The following is a 26,471-nucleotide window of genomic DNA, read 5'->3' on the forward strand; positions in this document are numbered from 1 at the left end:
TTTGAGCCACTGCGTCTCGTGGGATCAAGAGGATCCGGTAGGCCGGCTGGAAACCACCGAGGCAAAGAAATATGGAAGAGGAGCTTTCTTTGGAAAACCTGATGCCAAATCCAAGGTAGGCACCTTCCTTCTCCCTTAAGACCCTCTGGTAGGGCTGGTTCGGCACGGTGGTTGAACAGAATCCCGGTGGAACAGAAGAGAAGAGAAGAACAGAGTTGGAAGTGGCCTCAGAGGTCTTCTAGTCCAACCCCGTGGCTCAGGCATTTCAGACAAAGCGGCAAGTAGTTCCACTGGTTCACAGAATAATTAGAAGGGGCCTTGGAGATCTTCTAGTCCACCCCCTGCTCAGGCAGGAAACCCTTTACTACTCCAGACAAATGATTATCCAATCTCTTCTCAGAAACTCCCAGTGTCGGAGTTTCTGGTGGCAAGTTGTTCCACTGGTTAATGATTCTCCCTGTCAGGAAATTCCTCCTTAGTTCTAAGTTGGTGGGTTTCCATCCGTTGTTTCTTATCTTGGCTTCTGTTCTGGTGCATTAACTCTGTGGATTAGGAGGATTAACTCTGTGGATTAACTCAGGATTAACAGAGTTGGAAAGGACCTTGTAGGTCATCTAGTCCAACCCCTCCCCCCCCAAGCGGGAGGCCCTACACCACTTCTGACGGATGGCAGTCCAATCTCTTCTTGAAGGCCTCCATTGATCGACAACTCTACTGTGGTTTAGTCCAAATCTCTCTCCTGGGCAGAGAATAGAATAGAAGATTGAATAGAATAACATAGTGGGAAGGGACCTTGTAGGTCATCTAGTCCAACCCCGTGCTCAGGCAGGAAACACGACACCACTTCAGACAAAAAGTTGTCCGTTCTCTTCTTAAAAACCTCCAGCATTGGAGCGTTCACAACTTCTGGTGGCAAGCAGTTCCACTGGATATTTTTTTCTCATTTTTAAGAAGTTTCTCCTTACTTCCAGGTTGCTTCTCTCCTTGACGAGTTTCCGTCCGTTGCTTCTTCTCCTTTGGTGCTTTGGAAAATAAATTGACTTCCTCTTCTTCTTTGTGGCAGCTGCCCCAAATATTGGAGCGCTGCTATCATGTCACCCCTAGTCCTTCTTTTCATTAAACTAGACATACCCAATTCCAGCAACCCTCCTTTCTATATTTTATCCTCCAGGCTAGAAACGGGGAAGCTGTGAGTTCTCGTCTTGCCTTAGGCAGAACAAAACAGCTGTTTGACTCATATATATTTTTCTTGCAATCGGTAAATCGCCTTTGAAATGAGAGATTGCCCTCAACTTACAAACAGCGGGAATTTCTCCAGGCAGTGCTCAGCAGCTCAAGGGACTCAAAGAGACCAAAAAGAAGAAATATGTCCATGGAGATTCCCCGTCATCTATGTCATGATTGTCCCACAGGTGGTTTTTGCAAAAGGCAACTGGACTTTCTCGGGTTTTTTTTTTTTTCTTTGAAAACGTTTCGGTTCAGTCAGAACCGAGGAAGCTTTTTGGATGAGAAGTGAAACATTTTCAAGGGGGAAACAAAAAAAAAAAAAACCAAGGATGTCCAGTGGGCTTTTTGAAAAAACCACCTTTGGGGTAAAAGAAATGTTTACCTAGAGAATGAATGTCGCAGAAGTCCCCAAACTTGGCAAGTTTAAGACTTGAGGACTTCAACTCCCAGAATAACTCCTCCTCCAGTCATGTTAGCTCAGGAATTCTGGGAGTTGGAGTCCACAAGTCTTAAAGTTGCCAAGTTTGAAGACCCTTCTCTTAAAAGCTGCGCTGGCTGGCGAATTCTGGGAGTTGAAGTTCACAAGTGTTTTTTTTTTTAAATTATTAGACAAACAAACACAAAAACAGAAAGAAACATTAAAAATGAACATGGTACAATCCTCCTAATCCACATAGTTGTCTGACATTGCTAAATCACATATAAAAATAGTGCATGTTTACATTCTATATACATAGTATACAATACGTATATATCTATATCTATATATCTATGGCTATATCTATATATCTATATCTATGTCATCTATCTATCTATCTATCTAATCTATATCTCTCTCTCTCTATATATATATCTATATTTATATCTATATCTATCATCTATCTATCTATCTATCTATCTATCTATCTATCTATCTATCATCTATCTATCTATCTATCTAATCATTTCTTATTATGTTGATCTTTTCTCTTTTCTAACCAACCATAAAACTTATCCCATATTTTGTAATAATCTAATTCATCCTTAGTTTGTAATTCTTTTGTCAATTTGTCCATTTCTGCGCCCATCCAAATCTTCCTAATTATTTCTATTTCACTTGGAGTTTCTTTACATTTCCACTGTTGTGCATAAGCCAATCTCGCAGCTGTGATTATATGAATTATTAAATATATAATATCCTTGTCATATTTTCCCACGTTAATTCCTACCCCCCAAAAAAATTCAGGTCTATATTCTATTTTGATCATACATATTTCTTCTAACCATTTCTGAATTTTCTGCCCGGAACTTTTGGGCTTCTTTGCAATTCCACCATAAATGAAAATCCACAAATCTTAAAGTGGCCAAGTTTGGGGGACCCCTGGTCTAAGAGAACTAGGTATATCTAACTCTAGCCCAGGGGTCTTTAAACTTGACAGCTTGAAGACTTGAGGACTTCAACTCCCAGAATTCCTCCTCCTCCAGTCATGTTAACTCAGGAATTCTGGGAGTTGAAGTCCACGAGTCTTAAAGTGGCCACGTTTGAAGACCCTTAGACTCCAGTCTAAGAAAGAGAAGGATTAGGAGGGAATTGAGAGCAGTCTTCCAGTACTTAGGGGCTGTCATAGAGAATGACAGAATAGCAGAGGGACCTTGGAGGTCCTCTAGTCCACCCCACTGCTCAAGCAGCAAAACCCACAATATTTCAAACAAACGGTTATCCAATTTGCTCTTCTATTTTTTTTTTAAAAAACCTCTTGACTGAGCACCCTTGTTCCAAAGCGTTTGGAAGGCAGGTGGTGTGTGTGATTGTGTGTGTGTGTGTGTGTGTGTGTGTGTGTGTGTGTGTGTGTGTGTGTCAACCTATTCTCCAAAGCATTGAAGGCAGGCGAAAAAGCACACGGTACTTTTCCAATGTGCTTTTAACAGCCGGAAGGTCATTCAACTCTCCAAGGTTTCAGGATGTCCTCTTCCAAATCAAAACCGCCATTCAACAATTCACGCATGGTTCTTGGTGGGCTTTTTTTTTTCTGGAGATCGGTGTGTGTGTGTGTGTGTGTGTGTGTGTGTGTGTGTGTGTGTGTAAGCTGTGTAAAGGTCAAAAAAGTCACGATGGATGAACCTGCGCAGAGGTCAAAGAAGTCGAGTTGTGCCTGAGTGATCAAAGGTGCACATTTTGCATCAGAATCCAAATGTAAGAAGGGGCTTTATTCAATCATACAATCAGAATGGAGCTGGAAGGGACCTTGGAGGTCATCTAGTCCAGCCCCCTGCTCAAGCAGCAGACCCTAACCCATTCCAGACAGACGGCTGTCCAATCTCTTCTTGAAAACCTCCAGTGTTGAAGCAACCATGACTTCTTCTGGCAGGCAGTTCCACGGGTTAGTTGTTTCTCACTGTCAGGGAATTAATTCCTCTTTAATTCCAGGTTGCTTCTCTCCTGGATTAGTGTGATGACCCAAAGGGGCGTGACACAAAAATAACCAAGGCACAAAAATAGAATAAAGTTCCTTGAATGCCTCCAACTTGGCCTCCAATGTCTAATTATCCTTGGCTGGAAATCAAACTCGTAAAGAAAACAGTTTACGGAGGGAGTAAGTGCAGTCCGCACCCAAAGTAAAGTTAATTAGAAATAACAAAACCCAACACGAACCACACTGAAGGAATTACTACACCAGGCAAGGATGATTAATTGCAGACTTCTGCCAGATAGCGCAGCCACCACAGTTGGGAGGAAGCCAAAACACAGATAAGCTCCAACAAGAATATTTCACGCTTTGCTTCCAGCACTGGGCCATGCGCAGTTTGTCCTTTTAAACAGTCCTCCCAGCTGCAAGGCCATGAAGGGGATCAGGGCCCCTTCCTTCCCCGTAGACCACGCCATTCTTGTTTCTCCCTTATCTGTTCCTCCCTGCATGCCCTAGGATGAAGAGGGGATGGGCCTGGGTCTTCCCCTGAATGCCCAGCCCGGCCTGTGCCCTTCCCCAGCCTCCTACTTTCACTCCCTGTCAGCTGTTCCTCCTCTCCTTCGGAGTCAGACTCCCAACAGGGTAGTTTCCATCCGTTGCTTCTTGTCTTGGCTTCGTGGAAGACTGCTCGCATGTCCCTCCTTTTCTCTAGACTAGACAAACCCAAATCCTGCAACGGTTCTTCGTATGTTTCAGTCTCCAGACCTTTGATCGTCTTGGTTGCTCTTCTCTGCCCTTTTCCCAAATTCTCAACGTCTTTTTTGTACTGTGGTGACCAACACTGAATGCAGGATTCCAGGTGTGGCCTTACTAAGGCTTTACAAAGCAGTACTAATACTAATACTTCACATGATTTTGATTCTAGGCCTCTGTTTATGCAACCAAGGATGGCATTGGCCTTTTTGGGTTGCGGCCGCACACGGCTGGCTCATATTTAAGGGATTGTCCCCTGGGATCCCAAGGTCCCTCTCACAGTGACTGTTATTGAGCCAGGTTTCGCTGAATCTGTATTCGTGCCTTTAGTTTTTCCTGCCTAAATGTAAAACCTTTCTTTTGTCCACATTAGAATCGAATAGAAATAGGAATGGAATGGAATGGAATGGAATAGAATAGAATAGAATAGAATAGAATGGAATGGAATGGAATGGAATGGAATAGAATAGAATAGAATAGAATAGAATAGAATAGAATAGAATAGAATAGAATAGAAAATGAATGGAATAGAATGGAATGGAATGGAACGGAACGGAACGGAATGGAACAGAACAGAACAAAATAGAATATGAATGGAATGGAATGGAATGGAATGGAATGAAATAGAATAGAATAGAATAGAATAGAATAGAATAGAATAGAATAGAATAGAATAGAATAGAATAGAAATGAATAGAATAGAATGGAATGGAATGGAATGGAATGGAATGGAATAGAATAGAATAGAATAGAATAGAAAATGAATAGAAAATGAATAGAATGGAATAGAATAGAATAGAATAGAATAGAATAGAATAGAATAGAATAGAATAGAATAGAAAATGAATAGAATAGAATGGAATGGAATGGAATGGAATAGAATAGAATAGAATAGAATAGAATAGAATAGAAAATGAATAGAATGGAATAGAATAGAATAGAATAGAATAGAATAGAACAGAATAGAAAAGAAAATGAATAGAATAGAATGGAATGGAATGGAATAGAATAGAAAATGAATAGAATAGAGTAGAGGAGAGGAGAGTAGAATAGAATAGAATAGAATAGAATAGAATAGAATAGAATAGAATAATAGTTTGGAATAGAATAGAATAGAATAGAATAGAATAGAATAGAATAGAATAGAATAGAATAGAATAGAATATGCACTTAGCATAGGCTCCTCGGGAACCTCCTCATCGCTGCTGCCAGCCCCCCGCACCATCTCTGAAGGCAGCAATCCACTCCCTGATGGTCCCGGCCCCTCATCCGAGTCCTCGCTCTCCTCAGCCATCCGCACCTGCAGCCGGCTAACCACAACAGATTCTTTGCAATGTGTGAATTCAGAAAAGAGGTCAATTCACAAGGAGTTGCTTGCCTTAAAATAACCCACAAACAAACACTTGGGTGGATAACAATGATCTGATGGTTAAAGATAATTCTACGTTCGCGAACCAAAGAAACAGTCCATATTTTTGGGAGTGAAAGGGGGTCCTGGACAGGACGAGCAAACCCCAGAGAGAATGAAGGAAGCTTGTACGTTTCATCTGAACTCTGATCTTGTTTTGCATTCTTTTGACCAGCTTATCCCTGGATTTGATCCACCTGCTGATCGACAACTTCAGCGTCCCCGTGGCGTGCTTCTCGCACCCGCCTTCTGCGCTGCAGCTGCTGCGACGTAAGTGTGCAGGACGCAACCAAGGCGGAGGCCACACAGTAATGAGGAGCCAACTTGCATAGCTCATCCTCCACTTACCACCGCTTCATTTAGTGACTGTTTGGCGTTGCCATGCTAGAGGTGGTCTTTGACGCGCAAAGCCCAATTGAGCCCCAAACTCCCGCTGCTCTGCGAGACATCTCTTAAAGCCTCCTTTTTTACAGCCTTTCTTGGCACAGGTGTTAAGGGAATCCCCGTGGACGTTAAGTGAGCCACCCCTATCATTAAGTGAATTGGATGATTGCTTGTCCGAAGCTCGCAAAGGGGGAATCAAAACATGACCCCAAATAGGAGTCAGTGGCCAATTTTGATGACGTGACCATGGGGAGTCTGAAAATGGTCATAAGTTTGAAAAACGATCCTCAGCCCCTTTTTTTCCAGTGTCGTCATAACTTTGAACCATCCCTAAAGGGATGGTTGCAAGCTGAGGATCGCCTGTCCTGAAAAAATGTGATGTACGACTGTGTTTCACATTTATGACGGTGACCAACCTCCCCGTGGTCACGTTGTCAAAATCTCCTGGCGGTGGACTCAAAGTCGCTCACAGCCTGAATTTTGATCGTGGGGCCGCTGCAACAGTCATAGGTGTGGAAACCGGGCTCAAGTCACTATTTGCAGCGCTGTTACTTTGAACGGTCATTAAACAAACCGTCGTAAGCCAAGGACTACCTATATCTTGCTCAGTCTGATTAGTGTCAAAGTCATGCCCCTGTCAGAATCTGATTCAGAGGGGGAGGCTGAGCAGCTGACAGGGAGCGGGAGCGTGGCTCCGTTGACTGTGGAGGAAACGGGGGAAGGGCAAAGTCCGGCTGGGCAGAGCAGGGGAGAGGTAGAACAAGGGAGAGGGAGTTCGGAGGAAGATCCAGGCTCACCCCCTCTTCATCTTAGGGCACGCAGGGAGGAACGGAGAAGGGAGCAACGTGAGTTGCTGGCTTACGGGGGAGGAAAGGGCCCTGATTCCCTTCATTAGCCACACCTGGAAACACTGTATTTACAAAAGGAAGCTACGCACAGCAAACTGTTGGAAGCAAATCGTGAATTATCTCTTATTGTCGGGGCTTATTGGGTGTTCCTGGCGTCTTCCCAACTGTGTGTGTTTTGCTGGCCTTTCCCGTCTGCAATTCCTTCTCCTGCCCTGTCCGGTTCGTGACTACAGTTTGGTTTGTTTGGATTTTAAGTTACAGTTTGTGTGTACCTTGTTTTGGACTGAATTTTCTGCAGCCCAAGGCTGTACCTGGGAGAGTTTTTCTCCAGCCAAAGGTAACCTGGACATTGGGGGCAAAGTTGGAGATATTAAAGGGACTTTTCTTGCTTATTTGGCTGTGTTGCCTTTGTGCCACGCCCCTTGGGGTCATCACAGACAGCAATAGCCCTAATTAAATCAGGAGATTCGAGCCAAACTTCAAAAGAATCCAAAAGATTTATTCGGAGCAACATGCCGGCATTCACAAAGCCAACTCTGGCATACATCATTGACAGTCACCTGTGTCCCCGTTTCTCCTCTGGGTGGGTCATAAATCAGATTCTCCAACGAAGCTACCAAGGGCAAAGGCAGGGCAGGGTTGTTGGGCTCCTTGTGGGAGGGAAGGCAGCATTTTCGGCCGCTAAACGTTCAACGTGTTGGTGGTTGCAGAGCAGGGATTTGTGGACCTGGCCATCACCAGCATGGTGACCTTCCTGACCTTGGCATCCGTGGTCATCTTCATGGAGGACGCTGTCTACCTCTCCAAGAAGACCCATTGCTTCGTCAAGATGAAAACTCTCATCTGGAGCAACTCAGCGCCCACGGTGAGCACCCAGCATGGCTCCATAGTAACCAAGAAAGGAAGAGGAGGAGGAGGAGCAGGAGGAGGAAGAGGAGGAGGAGGAAGAGGAAGATGAGGAGGACTGATGGTCCTGCTTGCTCTCTGAGCTTGGATGCTTTTTGCAGATGTTTCATGACCCAGCTAGGGAACATCATCAGTGCTAGAAGGGAGAGGGGTTTGTGGAGAGGAGGAGGAGGAGCAGGAGGAGGAGGAGGAGGAGGAAGAGGAGGAGGAGGAGGAGGAGGAAGAAAAGAGGAGGAGGACTGATGGTCCTGTTTGCTCTCTGAGCTTTTGCAGACATTTAATGACCGAGCTAGGGAACCTCATCAGTGCTAGAAGGGAGAGGGCTTTGTGGAGAGGAGGAGGAGGAGGAGGAGGAGGAGGAGGAGGAGGAGGAGGAGGAGGAGGAGGAGGAGGAGGAGGAGGAGAAGAAAAAACGGTGGGGTCCTTGGTGCTCTCTGAGCATGATGGTTTTCTTGCAGACGTTGCATGACCCAACTAGGGAACATCATCAGTGCAAGAAGAGAGAGGGGTTTGCAGAGGGGGTGGGAGGAGGAGGAGAAGGAGGAGGAGGAGGAAGAGGAGGAGGAGGAGGAGGAGGAGAAGGAAGAGGAAGAGGAAGATGAGGAGGACTGATGGTCCTGGTTGCTCTCTGAGCTTGGATGCTTTTTGCAGACATTTCATGACCCTGCTAGGGAACATCATCACTGCTAGAAGGGAGAGGGCTTTGTGGAGAGGAGGAGGAAGAGGAGGAAGAAGGCAGAGGAGGAGTGTGGGGGTCCTTGGTGCTTTTGGAGCTGCATGGTTTTCTTGCAGACCTTTCAATACCCAACTAGGTAACAGCATCCCTTGTAGCCCTGATGATGTTACTTACTTTGGTCATGAAACGTCTGCAAGAAAAGCACCAACCTTGGAGAGCATCTTGGACACCACACCTCTCCTCCTCCTCCTCCTCCTCCTCCTCCTCCTCCTCCTCCTCCTCCTCCTCCTCCTCCTCCTCCTCCTCCTCCTCCTCCCCGCAAACCCCTCTCGCTTCTTGCGCTGATGAGGTTCCCTAGTTGGGTCATGAAACGTCTGCAAGAAAACCACCCAGCTCAGAGGCCACCAAGGACTCCGCATTGCTCCTGGCGTCGTCAGGTTCTCCTGGAGTAGCTCCAATCCCTGTTTTTGTGTGTATCAGCTGCCCCAGATAACAGAGTTGGAAGGGACCTTGTAGGTCATCTAGTCCAACCCCCTGCCCAAGCAGGAGACCCTACACCATTTCTGACAAATGGCAGTCCAATCTCTTCTTGAGAGTATCATTAAGGGGGGCTCCAGGGCTGACAAGATTCATTGTCCTAAAGTCACTCAGTTAGCTTGCAGGTCTAAAGCAGGACTAGAACTCTCTGTCTCCTGGTGATTGGCCGAAAGTCACCCAGCTGGCTTTCCTGCCTAAGGCGGGACTAGAATTCCCCATCTCCTGGTGATTGACGCTTAGTCACCCAGTCAGATTTCGTGTCTTAAGGTGGGACTAGAACTCCCCTTCTCCTGGTGATTGGCCCAAAGTCTCCCAGCTGGCTTTCATGCCTAAGGCGGGACTAGAACTCACCGTCTCCTGGTGATTGGCCCAAAGTCACCCAGCTGGCTTTCATGCCTAAGGCGGGACTAGAACTCCCCGTTTCCTGGTGATTGGCCCAAAGTGACCCAGCTGCCTTTCATGCCTAAGGCGGGACTAGAACTCACCGTCTCCTGGTGATTGGCCCAAAGTGACCCAGCTTCCTTTCATGCCTAAAGTGGGACTAGAACTCACCGTCTCCTGGTGATTGGCCCAAAGTGACCCAGCTGCCTTTCATGCCTAAAGTGGGACTAGAACTCCCTGTCTCCTGGTGATTGGCCCAAAGTGACCCAGCTGCCTTTCATGCCTAAGGCGGGACTAGAACTCACCGTCTCCTGGTGATTGGCCCAAAGTGACCCAGCTGCCTTTCATGCCTAAGGCAGGAAAGTTCCCCCCCCCACTAAGCCTGCTTTTGGATGCTCTCGTGGTGCCCCATGGTGCTCTGCCTTCTTTCCTCTCTCTGCTAGGCCATCTCGGTCTTCTGCCTGCTGGGACTGTGGGTGCCCCGGGCCATGACGTACGTGGACATGGCCATTGGCGCGTGAGTATCTCCCTCCAGGCGGGTGGCCCTCTGGAGCCGAGCAGAAATGGACACGCAGGGGTGGGGCTGGGTTGGCCCCCACCGGTGGGCCCTTTCGGATGGACGTGGATGGCTGAAGACCTTTGATACGGAGGATGGGGCAGTGGGACATAGAATCCCGGGGTTGGGAGGGACCTCGGAGGTCCTCTACTCCAACCCCCTGCCCAAGGTCATAGAATCGTGGGCTGGAAGGGATCTCGGAGGTCTTCTGCTCCAACTCTCTGCCCAAGATCGTAGAGTCCTAGGGCTGGAAGGGACCTCAGGGGTCTTCTAGTCCAACCTACTGCCGAAGATCATAGAGTTCTGGGGTTGGGAGGGACCTTGGAGGTCTTCTAGTCCACCCCCTGCCCAAGGACATAGAATCATGGGGCTGGAAGGGCTCTTCGAGGTCTTCTAGTCCAACCCCTTGCCCAAAATCATAGAATCAAAGGGGTGGTAGGGACCTTAGAGATCTTCTAGTCCAACCCCTTGCCCAAAGATCACAGAATCCTGAGGCTGGAAGGGACCTTAGAGATCTTCTAGTCCAACCCCTTGCCCAAAGATCATAGAATCCTGAGGCTGGAAGGGACCTTAGAGATCTTCTAGTCCAACCCCTTGCCCAAAGATCATAGAATCCTGAGGCTGGAAGGGACCTTAGAGATCTTCTAGTCCAACCCTTGCCCAAAGATCATAGAATCCTGGGGCTGGAAGGGATCTCGGAGGTCTTCTGCTCCAACTCTCTGCCCAAGATCGTAGAGTCCTAGGGCTGGAAGGGACCTCAGGGGTCTTCTAGTCCAACCTGCTGCCGAAGATCATAGAGTTCTGGGGTTGGGAGGGACCTTGGAGGTCTTCTAGTCCACCCCTGCCCAAGGACATAGAATCATGGGGCTGGAAGGGCTCTTCGAGGTCTTCTAGTCCAACCCTGCCCAAAATCATAGAATCATAGAGTTGGTAGGGATCTTGGAGATCTTCTAGTCCAACCCCTTGCCCAAAGATCACAGAATCCTGAGGCTGGAAGGGACCTTAGAGATCTTCTAGTCCAACCCCTTACCCAAAGATCATAGAATCATAGGGTTGGAAGGGACCTTAGAGGTCTTCTAGTCCAACCCCTTGCCCAAAGATCATAGAATCCTGGGGCTGGAAGGGATCTTGGAGGTCTTCTACTCCAACTCTCTGCCCGAGATCATAGAGTCCTAGGGCTGGGAGGGACCTTAGAGATCTTCTAGTCCACCCCCTTGTCCAAAGATCATAGAATCCTCGGGCTGAAAGGGACCCCAGAGGTCTTCTATTCCAACCCCTTGCCCCAAACCATAGAATCATAGGGTTGGAAGGGACCTTAGAGGTCTTCTAGTCCAGCCTTCTGTTCAAGCCAGGAGCCTTATGCCATCGCAGACAAATGATGGTCCCGTCTATTGTTGAAAACCTCCAGTGATTCTTGAAAACTCTCGGAAGGCAAGTCCTTCCACTGATGAATTGTTCTGTCCGAAGAGTGTTGGAGCTCATGCTTGGGGTGAGCTACCATTGTCCATCACACCCCAGATTTTTTTGATATACAATATAGAAGAGATGTTGAGACACTAGAAAGAGTGCAGAGAAGAGCTACAAAGAGGATGAGGGAATTAGACCCTAAAACCCATGAAGGATGGCTGGACTAGAAGACCTCCAGGGTCACTTCCAACCATGTTATTCTATTATTCCGAAGACATCAGTCTGGGGCTGAGTGGGTGGATCTACCCAGGTTACGTGGAAGGAGACAGAAACCTGTCCTTCAACACACACAGCAGAGCCATAAGCTGGTTGTGATGTTCCTTGTGAAGTCTTGCTACCACTTTATGATGCTTTGGTGAAGACCACGCCTGGAGCATTGCATCGAGTTCATTCCTTCCTTCCTTCATTCACTCATCCAGTTTTGGTCACGAGATTTTTTTTAAAAAAAGGATGTTGAGACTCTTGAAAGAGTGCAGAGAAGAGCAGTAAAGATAATTAGGAGGCTGAATTATGAAAGTGGCAGGGCGGCAGACAGGAAGGCGTGATAGCAGTCTTCCAATATTTTGAGGGGCCTTTCTAGAGAAGAGAAGGTCAACCTTCCCACAAAACATCTGAAAGAATGAAAGAAAAAGAAAAAAGAAAGAAAGAAAGAAAGAAAGAAAGAAAGAAAGAAAGAAAGAAAGAGAGAGAGAGAGAGAGAGAGAGGCAGGCAGGCAGGCAGGAAGGAAGGGAGGGAGGGAGGGAGGGAGGGAAAAAAATGGAAGTGGGAGGGAGGTAGACAGGAAGGCGTGATAGCAGTCTTCCAATATTTGAGGGGCCTTTCTAGAGAAGAGAAGGTCAACCTTTCCACAAAACATCTGAAAGAATGAAAGAAAAAGAAAAAGAAAGAAAGGGAAGAAAGAAAGAAAGAAAGAAAGAAAGAAAGAAAGAAAGAAAGAAAGAAAGAAAGAAAGGAAGGAAGGAAGGAAGGAAGGAAGGAAGGAAGGAAGGAAAGAAAGAAAGAAAGAAAGAAAGAAAGAAAGAAAGAAAGAAAGAAAGAAAGAAAGGAACGAGAGAGAGAGAGAGACAGGAAGGAAGGAAGGAAGGAAGGAAGGAAGGAAGGAAGGAAGGAAGGAAGGAAGGAAGGAAGAGAGGGAAAAAACGGAAGTGGGAGGGCGGCAGACAGGAAGGCGTGATAGCAGTCTTCCAATATTTGAGGGGCCTTTCTAGAGAAGAGAAGGTCAACCTTCCTACAAAACATCTGAAAGAATGAAATAAAAAGAAAAAAGAAAGAAAGAAAGAAAGAAAGAAAGAAAGAAAGAAAGAAAGAAAGGAAAGAAAGAGAGAGAGAGAGACAGGAAGGAAGGAAGGAAGGAAGGAAGGGAGGGAGGGAGGGAGGGAGGGAAGGAAAAAGGAAGCAGGAGGGAGGGAGACAGGAAGGCGTGAGAGCAGCCTTCCAATATTTGAGGGCTGCCCCAAGGAAGAGGCAGTCAAGCTATTCTCCAAATGCACCTGAAGGCAGAATCAGATAGAAACTGATCCAGGAGAGAAACAACCTAGAACTAAGGAGAAATTTCCTGACAGTGACAACAATTAACCAGTGGAACTGCTTGCCACCAGAAGTTGCGGCGGCTCCATCACTGGAGGTTTCTAAGAAGAGACTGGATTGAAGCAGCCAGTGGTGGTGGGGGTTGGACTAGAAGACCTCCCAAGTCCCCTTCCAACTAACATTCTTCCGTTCCACCCTCTCTGACTAATAATGATGGCTTCTGGCTTCGCTTCTCCCCACGCAGCTACTTCGCCGTCTGCTTTTACCTGACGATGCTGGTCATGGTGGAAGGTTTCGGAGGGCAGGAAGCCTTGCTGGAGGCCTTGAAGGACACCCCCATGCTGATCCGGACAGGCCCTTGCTGCTGTTGCTGCCTCTGTTGTCCCCCCATCACCATGACCAGGTGAGTGGAAAGCGGGAGAGGTGTGTGAGGACCCAGGGTGGGCTCCAAAATAAACACAGTCACACACACAAAAAAGGCGAAGCCCCTTTTATTCCTTCACTTGGCTTCCAAGTTCCAAATATCCTTGACTGGAGACCAAAAAAACAACTCCCCCACATGCAGTTACAAGAAGGAGGAAATGCCATTTAAATTAGAAATGTTCTATATTAACATTTAACAATAAAGAATAAAAAACAACACAAACCAGGCAAGATAAAGGCTTGAAGACGTCCACAGATATCGGAACACACACTGGGAAGGATGCCAAACTCAGAGAGGAACCATAAACCAGAGACATTTCCATGCTTTTTTTCCAGCACTGGCCCGTCCGCACGTCCGTCCTCTTATCCAGTTGTCACAGCTGCAGCCCATGAAGGAGATCAGGGCCCTTTCCTTCCCTGCAAGCCACGTTGCTCCCTTCTCCGTTCCTCCCTGCGTGCCCTAGGATGAAGAGGGGATGAGCCTGGGTCTTCCTCTGCCTGCCCAGCCGGCCTGTGCCCTTCCCCAGTTTCCTCCCCAACCTCCGGAGCCACACTCCCACTCCCTGTTGGCTGTTCCTCCTCTTCCTCGGAGTCAGATTCTAACAGGGGCATGACAAGGTGTCTGCATTCCAAGCAGGGTCTGGCCTTCAAAATTTCAGCAATCGGTCCTCTGCCCGGTTGTTGGGCGGGCGTGGCCATGGTGGGCGTGGCTAGTTGGCCTTCGGCACCACGGCCGGGAAGTGGGGCCGTGTTTCTCCCCTCCCCGGACTCCAGAGTCTTTCCCCCAATAAGGAAAGTCCTCGGGGAAGCCGGAATCACTAAACGACGGGTTTAACTAACTGATCAACGGCAGGGATTCTGTGATGACCCGGGGCGTGACACAGAAATACCCAAGGCACAAAAATAGAATAAAGTTCCTTGAATGCCTCCAACCAGGCTCCAATGTCTAATTATCCTTGGCTGGAAATCAAACTCGTAAAGAAAACAGTTTATGGAGGGAGTAAGTGCAGTCCGCACCCAAAGTAAAGTTAATTAGAAATAACAAAACCCAACACGAACCACACTGAAGGAATTACTACACCAGGCAAGGATGATTAATTGCAGACTTCTACCAGATAGCGCAGCCACCACAGTTGGGAGGAAGCCAAAACACAGATAAGCCCCAACAAGAATATTTCACGCTTTGCTTCCAGCACTGGGCCATGCGCAGTTTGTCCTTTTAAACAGTCCTCCCAGCTGCAAGGCCATGAAGGGGATCAGGGCCCCTTCCTCCCCCGCAAGCCACGTTGCTCCCTTCCCCAGCCTCCTCCACAACCTCCGGAGCCACACTCCCACTCCCAGTCGGCTGTTCCTCCCCTCCCTCGGAGTCAGACTCCAACAGGGGCATGACAGATTCGGAGACAAGAACGGTCGTAAAAGGGAGCGAAATTTACTCCACAAGCATCTCACTTAATGAAGGAAATCCTGGGCTCGTTGTGGCCGTAACTCAAGGACTACCTGTAGTCCGGTGGCTAGAGGTTTAATCCAAGGATAATGGACTGGTTTCCTTCGATCCTTTCCAGACGGAAACTCCGGTTAATGCTGCTGGGAGCCTTCCAATACGCCTTCCTTAAAGTATCCTGCACTTTCCTGGGCCTCGTTTTAAGCGTCGAAGGCTTGTACGACACGGCCGACGTAAGTGGCGCCGGGCCCTCGTGGGAGGGAGGGAGGGAGGGAGGGAGGGACGCAGCGAAGCATCCTTCCTCCTTCTGCCTCTTCAGGGAAGAACAGAAGAAGAGTAGAAAAGAAGAATAGAAGAAAAGAAAAAAAACCACCCAAGGTCTTCTTAGCCCTTTTCTTCCTAACGGGGAGGATTTTAAGAGGTGGTTTTCTTGGAGACGTTTTACGACCCAACTAGAGAACATAGTTCGTGCTAGAAGGGAGTGGGGTTTGCAGAGGGGGGGGGGAGGAGGAGGAGGAGGAGGAGGAGGAGGAGGAGGAGGAAGACTGTGGGGTCCTTAGTGGTCTCTGAACTTGGTTTCTTGCAGACATTTCATAACCCAAGTAGGATATCTCATCAGTGCTAGAAGGAAGTGGGATTTGTGGAGAGGAGGAGGAGGAGGAGGAGGAGGAGGAAGAAGAAGAAGAGATGACTGCAGGCTCTTTGGTCCTCTCTGAGCCTGGTGGCTTTCTTGCAGACGTTTCATGACCCAACTAGGGAACATCATCAGTGCTAGAAGGGAGTGGGAGGAGGAGGGAGGAGGAGGGAGGAGGAGGAGGAGGAAGAGGAGGAGGAGGAGGAAGAAGAAGAAGAGATGACTGCAGGCTCTTTGGTCCTCTCTGAGCCTGGTGGCTTTCTTGCAGACGTTTCATGACCCAACTAGAGCAACATCATCAGTGCTAGAAGGGAGTGGGGTTTGCGGGGAGGAGGAAGAGGAGGAGGAACGAGGACGACGACTGTGGAAGCCTTGGTTCTTCCTGAGCTTGGTTGTTTCCTTGTAGACATTTCATTACCAAACTAGCTAACATCATCAGCGCCAGGGGCTTCTTGACTTGGATTCTAATCCAACAGGGAGCTTTGCAGATTTGTAAAACGGAGGGCCGAGCCCGGAAGAAAAGGCAGCTGCTTTAAAGGGGGCAGATGGGGTGGGGGCTACCTGGGAGTGGGCTTCACTTCAAAGCCTATTTGGGACCCGTATCCTCAGTCCTGCATGGTCTTAAGTCTCTTCTAGCTTCCCAGTCAGTTTGATAACAGGGTCCAGTCAGTTTCTCAGCCTCGACCATTTATTTCTTCTAGTGAAATCAGATTTCTCCATTTTGGGATTTGGGTTAGGATGAAAGCTAGAGTAGCATCCATCCAGTACAGGGGTCTCCAACCTTGGCCACTTTTAAGGTGGGCGGACTTCAACTCCCAGAATCCTCCCCAGCCAGCATAGCTTACTCTCTTGTCATCCCTTCCTCTGCAATCTCTCTCTCCACTTTAGGGGGTTAAGAGAAAAAAGAAACAGGAATTGGCTGGCTGGGGCATTCTGGGAGTCGAAGTCCACAAGTCTTAAAGTTGTCAAGTTTGGGGACCCCCCTGATCCAGGATCTCTCCAACGGTCCAGGCCAGGAGCCTCTGGGGTTCAGCCTTGTTGGCATCGCTTTCTCTTGCCTCTAGATTTCCGCCACGCGTGGCCCTTTGGATCAACACCTCCCTTGGCGTGTCCACCCTCTTTGCCCTCTGGTCGCTGGCCATCCTCTTTCGGCAAGCCAAATCGCACCTTGCGGAGCAGAACATGACGGGCAAATTCGTTTGCTTCCAGGTAATTCTAGCGGTATAGGAGGGAATAGTGGTATTACCCTGTTTCCCTGAAAATAAGACCTACCCTGAAAGTAAGTCCTAGCTTGCTTTTTACCAGTGCCTCCAATATAAGCCTCAATTAAGATCCCACCCACTGTATTTATCTATCTGTCTGTCTGTCTGTCCGTCCATCCACTGTCTGTCTGTCTGTCTGTCTGTCTATCTATCTATCTATCTATCTATCTATCTATCTATCTATCTATCTATCTATCTATCTATCTATCCATCCATCCATCCATCCATCCATCCATCCATCTATCTATCTATCTATCTATCTATCTATCTATCTATCTATCTATCTATCTATCTATCTATCTATCTATCTATCTATCTATCTATCTATCTATCATATCTGTCTGTCTGTCTGACTGTCTGTCTATCTATGTACTATATCTACTCTATCTATCTATCTATCTATCTATCTATCTATCTATCTATCTATCTATCTACCTACCTATCTCTCATTTATCTCTATCTACCATCCATCCATCTATATGTATTATCTATCTCTATCTGATCTCATCTATCTTTCATCTCTATCTCTCATCCATCATCTATCTACCTACCAACCAACCACCTACCTATCTAGTCCTCTACCCACCTACCTATCTTATTTTATCTACCATGCACTCATCCATCCATCTCTATTATCTATCTCTCATCTCTCATTTAATCTATCTCTCTCCTCTCTCTCTTATCCATCCATCCATCATCTATCTCTATCATCTATCAATCTATCTATCATCTATCTATCAATGTCTCATCTATCTATCTATCTATCTATCTATCTATCTATCTATCTATCTATCTATCTATCTATCTATCTCTATGTCCCAGGGTTATGTGCAACTAACTTAACAGCTGCAGTGATTCACTTAACAAACACGGCAAGAAAAGTCTTATAATGAGGCAAAACTCACTTTACAAATGTCTCTCTTAGCAATAGAAATTTGGGGCTCAATTGTACCGTTTCCCCCAAAATACGACCTACCCTGAAAATAAGTCCTAGCTTGGTTTTTACACATGCGCCCAATATAAGCCCTACCCCCAAAATAAGCCCTAATTAAGATCCCGCCTACTCCGGAGTGGATGGGTAAAAATTAAGCCAGGGTGGGGATGGGGGCAGGTGGAGCTGCCCTACTACTTACCTTTGGACAGGTGTAGCCAGGCCTCGCACATCCCGGCACCTGCCTTGCCAGCCCATTTCTTCTGCAGCCGGCAGGGCTGGCCAGGCTTTCCTGAAGGCCTCTGGAGCTGATAAGAAAGCTCTGGATCGATCCAGAGCTCTATTATGGGATGCAGAGGCCTTCAGGAAAGTCTTGCCGGATGTAGAATTAATTCTTGAAGGCCTCTGACAGCGAAAAGGAGGCCAGGAGCAACGTGCACCAGTGAGGTTAGTCAGTGGAGGACGTCCCCCGAAAATAAAACCTGGTGCCTTTTTTGGTGGCAAAAAGTAAATAAAAATAAGACAGGGTCTTACTTTCAGGGAAACACGTTAGGCGGGTATAGGTTCTCCTGCTTGAGCAGGGGTGTGATGACCCAAAGGGGCGTGGCACAAAAGCAACCAAGTCCCAAATGTAGGTAAAGTCCCTTTCATCCCTCCAACTTGGCCCCCCAAGGTCCAGTTATCTTCGTCTGGAGAAAAAACCTCTCCCAAGAACAGTTTTTAAAGGGAAGACATTCAGTCCGAACCCAAAGTACATCGAAATAAAACCAAACACCAACCACACTGCAGCAATTAACCCGACAGGGCAAAATCAGGAATTGCAGAACTCAAAAGATAACAAAACACACACAGTTGGGAGGATGCCCGGAACTCAGATAAGACCTGAAAAACCAAGATAACGCACGCTTTGCTTCCAGCAAGGTGCTGTGTGCAAACACTCTTTTTAAACACTGTTTTCCCAGCTGCAGCTAATGAAGGGAATCAGGGCCCGTTCCTCCCCCGTAATTCACGCAACCCACATTGGTCCCTTCTCCGTTCTTCCCTGTGTGCCCTAGGATGAAGAGTGGGGTGGGCCTGGGTCTTCCTCTGAACTCCCTCTCCCTTGTTCTACCCCTCCCCTGCTCTGCCCAGCTGGACTTTGCCCTTCCCCAGTTTCCTCCACAGCCAATGGGGCCATACTCCCCGCTCTCTGTCAGCTGTCTGTCCTCCCTCTCAAAATCAGATTCCAACGGGGACACGACAAGGGGGTTGGGCTAGAAGACCTCTAAGGTCTATTCCAGCTCTATCCTGATTGATTAGTTCTACCTGAAACCCCATTCAACATACAGGTGTTCAAAATGTCTGAGACAATTGAATAAGTGCCTTTTGCTCCCATTTGGCGACCTTTCTTCGCCATCGTTATTGAGCGAATAACTGCCGTCGTTAAGCGAATCTTGCTTCTCCCTCGATTTTTGACTTGTCAAAAAAAAAGGGGAATCACGTGACCTCGGGACAGCGCGACCGTCACAAATATGAACCAGATGCCAAGCATTCTGAATTTTGCTTCCCGTGACCCTGGAGGTGCTGCGACGGTTGTTATGAAATAAAACATAGCATCCCTTTCTGGCCCACTTGGGAACTGTCACTAAATGCATGGTTTGTAAACGAAGGACTCAGATAACAGATAACTAGAGTTGGAAGGGGCCTTGTAGGTCATCTAGTCCAACCCCCAAGCCCAAGCCGGAGACCCTACACCATTTCTGACCGATGGGAGTCCACTCTCTTCTTGAAAGCCTCCAGGGATGAAGCTCCCACAACTTCTGTTCCATGGGTGGATTGTTCTCCGTCAGAAAGTTTCTCCTTATTTCCAGGTTGAATCTCTCCTTGTTCAGTTTCCATCCATTATTCCTTGTCTGGCCTTCGGGTGCCTTGGGTAATAGCTTGACCCCCTTCCTCCTCCTCTCTGGGGCAGCCCCTCAAATATTGGAAGGCTGCTCTCCTGTCTCCCCTGGTCCTTTTGTTCATTAAAATCAGATTAAAGTTAGATTAACAGAGTTGGAAGGGACCTTGTAGATCATCTAGTCCAACCCACTCTGCCCTCAAATATTGGAAGGCTGCTCTCCTGTCTCCCCTGGTCCTTCTCTTCCCTAGACTAGCCAGGCCCAGTTCCTGCAACCGTTCTTCTTCGTATGTTTGAGCCTCCAGACCCCTCATCATCCTGTTTGCTCTTCATGGACACCCTGTCCATGAGGAGAGGCGATTGTTGTCTTGAGGTGGCGATGGGGCCTTTGTGTGTTGAGCCAATGTTGATCAAGGTCGCTTGGACAATACCTTAAACATGAGAAAGCTATGTGCGGCGGCAGCCCCAAAATGCTAATACGATCCTGGGTTGTATAAACAAGAGGCCTAGAACCAAAATCATGCGAATTATTAGTAACGTTTTAATAAAGCCTTACTTCAGTTTAATTTTAGTTTACTTTATTGTCATGGCGCCTCGTACAACAAAATCAAATACCACCTTCAGTGTATATTATGACTATGAAAATAAAACACAAACACACATCCTTCACATTCTATACAATTGAATGGAAAACCCCTGATATTGCATTAATATTGCCCTAGACAGTAGAATTCAACAGAGCTCCTGCCCTGGGATAGAAGCTGTTTGTCAGCCTGTTTGTCCTTGTTTTTATTATTATCCTGTTCTGTCTGCCAGGTGGTAATAGTTCAAAACAAGGGTTCCCAGGATGAGATGGATCTTTGAGGATGTTTTGGACTTTCTTAAGGCAGTGGTAGCTCTAAAGCTCTTCCAAAGAGGGGAGAGGGCAACCCAGGATCCTCTGGACAATGACATTAAACCCTCTGGAGTGCTGTCCGATCTGCCCCTGTGCAATTGGCAAACCATACAGAGATGGAGTAAATTAAGATACTCTCTATGGTGCAGCGGTAGAAGGTCACCAGCAGTTTTGCATCCAGTTGTTTGTTTCCTGAGAAGCCTCAGGTAGTATAATCTCTGCTGGGCCCTTTTGACCAGGGCTGCAATGTGAGCCCCCCCAGGTCAGGTCCTCTTTTAGGGTAACACCCAGAAATTTAAAACTGGCCACTTGCTCCCCTCGGTCTCCATGGATAAACAAGGGCTGGAGGTCTTACCTGTTCCTTCTATATAATCCACTATCAGCGCCTTGGTCTTATTGAGGTTGAGGACCAAGTTGTTGTCTCCACACCACGAAAGCAACCGTTGGTCCACCTCATCTCGGTGGGCAGACTCACACACACACACACACACACACACACACACACAGGAGATGAGTCCCACCACTGTTATGTAGTAAGGCCAGTCATGGAATCCTGCGTCCAGTTTTGGTCCCCACATTACAAAAAAAAAGATGTTGAGACTTTGGAAGAAAGTGCAGAGAAGGGCAACAAGGAGGATTAAAGGCCCTGGAGGGTTAAAACTATATGCATGAATGGTCGCAGAACGAAGCAGAAACTTCCTAACAGAGAGTGAAATTAACCCGTGGAACAGCTTGCCACAAGAAGTTGTAGGTGCTCCATCTCTGGGGGTTTTTTTAAAAGAAGAGACTGGACAGCCACTTGTCTGAAATGGAATAAAGTTTCCTGCCTGAGCAGGGGGTCAGACTAGAAGACCTCTGAAGTCCCTTCCAGCTCTATTCTGATTCCTAGATATCTGAAATTGGTTCAACATCTCTTTGGCTTCATCTGTTTTCAGGTCCTCCTCATTTTGGTGGCCTTGCAGCCGTCCATCTTCAGCATCTTGGCCAACGGGGGTCAAATAGCTTGCTCCCCACCCTTCTCCTCCAGAGCCCGAGGCCAGCGTAAGTTTTTTGGTGTGTGTGTGTGTGTGTGTGTGTGTGTGTTAAATCAAGATTTCCACAACCTGATCTCCTCTCCATAAGTTGCGATTCCGATTCTTGTAATTCCCAGAATCCTCTGTGCATATTTCCCACAATGCTGTTGTACAACATAGCTTCTCTCAACCTAAATCTGGGCTCTAGATCTGCTAGAACAGAGGTGGGGGCTGATGGCCCTTTTATGACTTGTGGACTTCAACTCCCAGAATTCCTTGAGCCCTCATGACTGGCTGAGGAATTCTGGGAATTGAAGTCCATCATGGCTGGTTGAGGAATGCTGGGAGTTGAAGTCCATCATGGCTGGTTGAGAAATGCTGGGAGTTGAAGTTCATTACGGCTGATTGAGGAATGCTGGGAGTTGAAGTCCATCACGGCTGTTTGAGGAATGCTGGGAGTTGAAGTCCATCATGGCTGGTTGAGGAATGCTGGGAGTTGAAGTCCATCATGGCTGCCTCATGAATTCTGGGAGCTGAAATCCATCACCGCTAGCTGAGGAATTCTGGGAGTTGAGGTCCACCATGGCTGGTTGAGGAATGCTGGGAGTTGAAGTACATCATTCTTCACCCTGTGCTAGAATAAAACTTCCAGGATGCCCAAAAATTTCTAAGTAAGGTGATGAGAAAAAAAATGGAGTATACTGAAAGAAATGTGGTGATTCATTAGAACTCAATGAGGAATATTTGCAATTAATTGTGATTATCACTTGCAGGGCTGCAGTCCTTGACTGATGATCACCGTTGAGCCCAAAATTCCTATTGCTATGTGAGAGAGTTAAGTGAGCTTCCCCCACTCCAATTTTACCATCTTTCTTGCCACTGTTGTGAAATGAATCACTACCGTCGTTAAGTGAGTCACACAGTTGTTAAGTGAATACGACTTACTCCATTGACTTGGCTTATCGGAAGGTTGCAAAAGGGATCATGTAACCCCAAGATGCTGCAACCATCAAAAATATGCGTGGGTAGCTAACTGTGGCAAGAAAAGTCTTAAAATGGGGGGTGGGGGGAAACTCGCTTAGCATGTCTTGCTTAGCGACAGAAATTTCAAGCTCAATTGTGGCCGTAAGTCCAGGCTACCTGTAGTGGGCAGCAAACGCCAGCAGCTCGCAAAGTCAAATGCACCTTCCGTGTATGCAGCGACTACAATTCCCAGCCAGCACGGCCACTGGGAACCATAGTCCAGGAAACTTCCGGAAGGTAGCATCGGGCGGGAGGCAGCTGCTTTCAGAGGACCAGGAATCAAGGGGTGGGATTTGACCGGTTCGGACCGGTTCTATAGAACCGGTTGTTAGGATTCGCGCAGTTCGGAGAACTGGCAAATTGTGCCCCTGGTGGGCCCTGCCTCTCTCTGCCCTCCGTGCCTAGTCAGTCCTTATTGTGCATGCGCGACATTGCGTGCATGCGCGACATCGCTGACTGCGTTCTTCCCTGCCCCGTCACTCCTTATGGCAGTGATGGCGAACCTATGCCGTGTGTGCCACCTGAGCTCTCTCTGTGGGCACGCCAGCTGTCCTGCCAACCCAGCTCCACTGCGCATGCATGCGCCTCCCACCGCCAGCTGTTCTTCGGGTCTCTGCCACGCATGCACCAGGGTAGGGCCTTCACCGATCTCCGCGGTTTCCCCAACAGCAGGCCCTACCTCTCTCCTGCATTCCTGCCACCTGTGCCTTCCCTGATTGCCTCAGGTTCCACCCTCCGCAGGTGCCTCTCCATGGCAGGAAGACATTCTGGGTGCGCAGGGAAAAATTGCAAGGTTAGAGAAGGCAGAAACCAGGGGGGGCACATGTGCAGGGAATGCATGGGGGCAGGGGTGCATGCGCGGAGGGGGCTTGCATGGCATTTTGGGGATTGGGGCACGCACCTGTGCATTCGCGTGGATGGGCGCATGCTTTGGGCCCTTGGCACCAAAAAGGTTAACCATCACTGCCTTAAGGTATTTCTTTTTTTCTCTCCTCCCAAGGATCAGCTGTTCTGATGACCAGCTGTTCTGACGACCAGCTGTTCTGACGTCCAGCTGTGTTCGACGATCAGCTGTTCCGACGATCAGCTGTTCCGACGATCGGCTGTTTCGACAATCGGCTTTTGGCGATCAGCTGTTCCAACGAGCAGCCGTTCCAACAATCGGCTGTTTTGACGATCAGCTGTTCCGAAGATCAGCTGTTCTGAAGACCAGCTGTTCCGATGATCAGCTGTTCCAACGATCAGCTGTTCCGATGATCAGCTGTGCCAGGATTCCCCTCGCTGTCTTACTGCTTTATCCAGGAGGCTATTCTGAGGCCTAGAGGCAAAAAGGGGTGCTGGGAGGGAGCTTCAAGATCCTCCTGCGCTGTTTTTTTGACTTCCTGGTCCCCAAGGAAGCTTTATGGGAGCAAGATGGCTCCCCAGGAGGCTTCCATGCGGCCCACGAGGCAAAAAAATACTGCAAAAAAAATAATAATCCATGCCCACCCAGTCACAGGGCCACACCCACCTAGCCATGCCCACAGCACTGATTGTTAAAAAATTTCAATCCCACCTGAGTCCAGGAGACAACTATAATCCTGCTGTTTTTTTCTCTTTTTTCAATCTTTTGCTCCAAGAAATGCACTGCCAGCTCTTGATCCTGGAAACTTTTGTCCTCACGGTCCTGGGCAGGATGTATTACCGGAAGCCGGACGACAAGCCGGGATGCTGCCTCCGCGAATCTCCAGAGCACCAAGCCGAGATCAAGCAGTAAAAAGGAGGGTCTGAGACCCAGCCCCCACCGCCCCCGACCACCTCCAACACATAAAAACCCTGGGGCAAAATGGCCAAATTCCACTGTAAAGGTAGTCCTCAACTTACGACGCCCAATTCAGGCCCAAAATGTTATGTCGCTGGGACATTTGTGAGGCAAACTTGATCCCCATTTTACGGCCTTTCTTGCCGCAGGAGTTAAGCGAATATGAAAGGGGGAATCATGGAACCATCATAAATGTGAGTCAGTTAGCATTTTTCCTGGCAGAAACCTCGGTCACCTAGCTACTATCTTTGAAAACATTGATGGAGTGAACTTTCAGTTTCTAAGCTGCCGAATTGCTCCCCCTCCTCCCTTTCTGATGGCAACTCTAAAAAGATCATGGGAATATTTGATCAGTTGACATTAGCATCTGAATGTAAATCATGTGACCCTGAGGAATGCTGCAACGGTTGTAAGTGTGAAAAAAGGTTGTAAATCCCTTTTTCCAATGCCGCTGTCACTTCGAATGGCCACTAAGTGAACTGTTCTAAGTCCACGAAGAGGTTTGCTGCTGGCTGGTGGCATGAGAGAGAGAAAAATCAATCTTTGCGGAGCGACGTTTGGCCTATTGCCACAGGCACGCCTATTGTTCAAAGTGCGCAAAGCTCGCCAAATAAATCTGCCCGTTTTTCTTCTCATCGGAACGAGGCTCTTAAGGTGCCGGCCTGGTGGTCCAACTTTTGTGCTTAGGAACTTGCTGTTTGGGTGGGACAAATCCTTCTGAACTAAAACGAGAAACTGGGATGTTGCGGCTCATTTGTGTGTTTTGTGCAAATTTCTCTAAAAATTGTAGTTGGGAGTAGAAACCGGGGCTCTGAATCCCATCACTCGTATTGATTCCGGACATTCCTGTTCCATTGTCCTTCTGAGGACTGAGTCGGCCTGTCTCCAGAAGGTTCTATTGTGGCCCGCCAGAGTCAGAGAGTGAGGAGGTTGGGGAGGAACCAGGGCCAGTCCTGGAGTCTGGGGAAAACTCTGATGGATGCTCTGGTCTGGAGGCAGAGATGGGGCCAGGGCCGTCCGACAGTTATCAGCTGCCTTCGGAGTCAGAGATCAGTGGGGAAGAAGAGCAGCTGGAGCCTGTTCCCGATGTGTGCATGCGCAGAGCTGCCAGAAGAAGGGAACAGTTAAGGAACAAGGGTTGACTTGGGAGGTGGACGATGAATGGCCCTTCCCATAGGGAATAAAGAGGAATGAAAGGGGGAGTGGGGTTTGCAGGAGACAATTGGTTCGTTAGTGTGGAAGTCTGTTCCTGACTTCTTGCCAAGTAATTGCTGCTACAGTGTGGCGTTTGGAAGCTATCGGCCTGGCAACTCTCCAAGCCTGATGAAAGGTCTGTAGTTGTGAACTCTCTTGAAAGATTGTTGGCTGGGGAGGAATTCCCTTTAACCTAAATAAAAAGGGTTTTATCGGGACGGAGTTGGCTTCCTGACCTTGGGAAGCCTGGATCAGAACACCTATCCGACCGTCCTTCTGAGGACTGAGTCAGCCTGTCTCCAGAAGGTTCTTCTGGACCATAGGAACAAGGTTTTTAAAAGTAAGATTGGATTCTCTTGAAGGCAAGTCCTGCAGCGACAAAACAGCCTGCAGATTATCCGTGGGCTTGCAGAGTTTATGCTAAGGCAGCCGAGAGTAACGCAGAGACTTCGGAGGGAGTCCTGGATGATCTCTGAGCTTTGTTGCTTCCTTGCAGACTTTTCACGACCCAACTAGGTAATGTCACCAGTGCTAGAAGTAAGTGGGGTTTGTAGAAGGAAGGAAAAAGAAAGGATGAAGAAAGGAAGGGAAAGGGAAAGGAAGGCAGGAAAGGAAGGGAAAAGATGAAGAAAGGAATGGAAAGGCAGGAAAGGAAAAGATGAAGAAAGAGGTAGGAAGGGAAGGAGAACGGAAGGGAAAAGAAGGCAGGAAAGGGAAAGAAGGGGAAGGAAAAGGAAAGAATGAAGAAAGGAAGAGAAAGGCAGGAAAGGAAAGGAAGGAAAAAGATGAAGGAAGGAAGGGAAAGGGAAGGCAGGAAAGGAAAAGAGGAAGAAAGAAAGAGGAAGGAAGGGAAGGAAGGAAGGAGAACAGAAAGGAAAAGAAGGCAGGAAAGGGAAGGAAGGATGAAGAAAGCAAGG

General features: G+C 47.8%; 1 protein-coding gene and 1 long non-coding RNA gene across 2 annotated transcripts; both read left to right on the forward strand.

The window, feature by feature from the left end:
* SLC51A (solute carrier family 51 member A) lies at positions 1 to 25,017 on the forward strand. Its single transcript, XM_087933734.1, has 9 exons — positions 1 to 115; positions 5,951 to 6,045; positions 7,718 to 7,872; positions 9,951 to 10,024; positions 13,303 to 13,461; positions 15,044 to 15,175; positions 16,621 to 16,765; positions 21,459 to 21,564; positions 24,179 to 25,017. Exons 1-9 carry the CDS (start codon positions 72 to 74, stop codon positions 24,313 to 24,315), a joined length of 1,047 nt encoding a protein of 348 aa, XP_087789860.1. The 5' UTR covers positions 1 to 71; the 3' UTR covers positions 24,316 to 25,017.
* Positions 21,580 to 22,597, forward strand: LOC148125946 (uncharacterized). The gene is made up of 2 exons (XR_015743659.1): positions 21,580 to 22,000; positions 22,112 to 22,597. It is a non-coding gene; the product is annotated as an uncharacterized LOC148125946 (long non-coding RNA).
* Positions 25,018 to 26,471: the final 1,454 nt, after the last annotated feature.

The sequence above is a fragment of the Pseudonaja textilis genome, chromosome 4 (assembly GCF_049901715.1).
Source record: "Pseudonaja textilis isolate UNSWEBS1 chromosome 4, rPseTex1.2, whole genome shotgun sequence".
NCBI lineage: Eukaryota > Metazoa > Chordata > Lepidosauria > Squamata > Elapidae > Pseudonaja > Pseudonaja textilis.